Source organism: Arachis ipaensis, chromosome B02 (assembly GCF_000816755.2).
Source record: "Arachis ipaensis cultivar K30076 chromosome B02, Araip1.1, whole genome shotgun sequence".
Classification (NCBI taxonomy): domain Eukaryota; kingdom Viridiplantae; phylum Streptophyta; class Magnoliopsida; order Fabales; family Fabaceae; genus Arachis; species Arachis ipaensis.
In genome coordinates this window covers 78,035,411-78,038,033 of record NC_029786.2, presented here as the reverse complement: position 1 = coordinate 78,038,033, position 2,623 = coordinate 78,035,411, and the positions used below count along the sequence as shown (strand labels likewise).

The 2,623-nt window shown below is 29.2% G+C and overlaps 1 protein-coding gene across 1 annotated transcript in view; it reads right to left on the bottom strand.

The window, feature by feature from the left end:
• Nucleotides 1-2,416, bottom strand: part of LOC107625490 (cytochrome P450 93A3) — a 3,998-nt gene extending 1,582 nt beyond the window's left edge. The window contains exons 1-2 of the mRNA XM_016328137.2: nucleotides 1,878-2,416; nucleotides 77-507 (exon numbers count right to left, since the gene is read on the bottom strand). Of these exons, the coding sequence (XP_016183623.1) occupies nucleotides 77-507; nucleotides 1,878-2,364 (918 nt within the window). The 5' untranslated portion in view covers nucleotides 2,365-2,416. The remainder of the gene's footprint in view (nucleotides 1-76; nucleotides 508-1,877) is intronic.

Here is a 2,623-nt window from a genome sequence, read left to right as displayed (position 1 = left end):
TATATTACTATATAGAGTGTATAAAAAATATAATAGAAGTAACATTTTTTTAATGAAAATATCTATTGTTACTTACCATAATGAAGGCTTTAATATTTTCTCTTGTTAATCTAATCTCAGAACTTTGATCAGCATAGATATCAAGCAAAACATCAAGCAAATCCTTCACTGCTTCATCTCCAATAATAGTCTTTCTATTCCTTCTTGCATCTTGATGCTCCTTCATGATCCTCTCCATTATAGCATCATACCTACTCCTAACACTCTCAAGCCTCTTTCCAAACCCTTGCAAATCAAACATCTTCACAAACCACAACATGTCTCCCAAGTTGAACTTTCCACCAAGCTCAGTCATCTCCTTCACAAGCTCAATGAGTTGGTGGCCTTCACCTCCAACATCACAACACCTCCTTCTCAAAGCCATCCTTGTGATTATGTTGTTTGCTACCATAGCTAGCTCTGACCCAACATTCACCTCTTCTCTCATCTCTGCCTTTTTCATCATACCTATGTTACGCAAATATGAATACAACATTGTTGATGAGTGGTGCTTACTCTTACATACTCAAAGTGTAAAGAGAATACACACAAGGAATAAAAATAAACAAAAATGCTATTTGTATGCTAAAATTAGCCACTAAAATCAGCCACCAATGTATTTATGTATAAATACATGTGTAGTTTAATTTATTTTCAATGTGTATTTATATTCTAGTATATATTTTATACTGATGGCTGACTTTAGTAGCTGATTTTAGTATACACGTAATATAATACATATGTTATGAATTCTATTTTTGTCTTATTTTATTGTAAAATTAATTTTTGCCCTTCTCTAATATTCCATCTAGTTCCACCCACCAATCTGAATATTGTCCTTATTGAATACCATATAGTACGATTTATGTATCATTTAGTAGTTGGAATAATAAGATAGAAATAAAGACACAGATTCAAAATGCATTTAAAATTAAAATTAAAGATTATTAGAACAAGACATTTTATAGTGTGCTCTAATATACAAATTTTTGCATCTTATATTTTATAAGATTATGCTTGATTTCATAAGATACGAATAAAAAGATATAAAATACAGAAATATATTTGAACATAGAGATAGGTATATATACATGTCATGTTGTGTCTAATAATGACACAAATTTTATGTATTTAATTTATATACTTTTTAAAACCTACAATAGAGATGACATACAATTTTTTTTTCTACTTTTTATTACTCTATATTTGTATTCTGTTTTTGAAAGTAAATGCATACTATAGATTGAAAAAAAAAAAAACATTTTTTTCTCTCTCCCTTTATATTTACGTCTTATCTTAACTATATAACATAGGTTAAATAAATTTTATAAAAAATTGGTCACGAATTTAAAAAGATTAGAATAATGGTATTTAACACAAATATGAGTAATATCAGGAATTAACTTTTTCTTTAATCAATATTAATAAAATATTTTAAAATTATTTTATTTATCTTAAATTCTAACCATTAAGTCATAAATTTTTAATCTTAAATTTTCAATTATAAATATTAAATATTTATCTAAAAGATAAAGTGACTCTTCATAATTCGAAATCTCTAACCATTTAAGTAATTAGTCTAATCGGTCTCAACCATTCAAATAATTGAATTAAGTGGTCCCTATAAATAGTGATCTATTGCTTGATAATAATACGTCAAAAATCGCTTTTAGACTAATTACTTAAATGATTGGAGACTAAATAGTATTCTTTGACGTGTAGAAGACTATTTTATCGTTCGAATCAATGGTAAGGAATTGAAAAAAGCGTTTATTCTCAATATAATTGGTAAGATATGTAATATTAAAAATAAAGTATATGTGCATGTATAATCAAACCCGTCAAGAATAGCCTTATTTCCTGAGCTCTAATGGGAAGGTGCTGTTGGAGTATACGGCCACCAAGGAGTTCAGTCATACAAAGCTTCTTCATGAACCTCCAATAAGGTCCATAAGGTGCCAAAACAAAATCCGAGGAACCATATGTGATGTAATCAAGGTTGGTCCTCTTAGGTCGGTTCAAGAAGCATGTTTCATGGGTTTTGAGGCATTGCCTCGCCATTTCAGGTGAAGAAACAAGGACACAAGCCTTTGAACCAAACAAGAGATAAACCAAAGGGCCATAACTTGTCGAGATCTTATGAAATGATTGGTGAGGAAGCTTCCTTAGAAGGTAGAGATGTCCTATGATTGGAAGGGCTATAGGGCTTCGTGGAAGGTTTCGTGACCTGTTATTTATGCCATGTTTGGTGAAGATTACTCGTAGAAACAAGGTTGAGGCTACCCAAATGAGAAGTAATAGGGAATAGGTACCAAAATCAGCCATTGATGATGTTTGAAATTCAAATGTGTATGTGAGCGAAGAACCTATAGTTTTAGCTATTCTTATATAGTGGCCAACTAGAGCTATTACAACATATGTTGAACATTTTTTTTAAGTTTATACTAAGTAATCAATGATTTTTTTGAATAATATGAATAATGGACTATAAAATTAGTCTAATTTTAGTAAAATATATTACATTCCAAATTATTCATCTAAATTTTAATATTAAAATAATTATCTGTACATTTAATAAATTGAA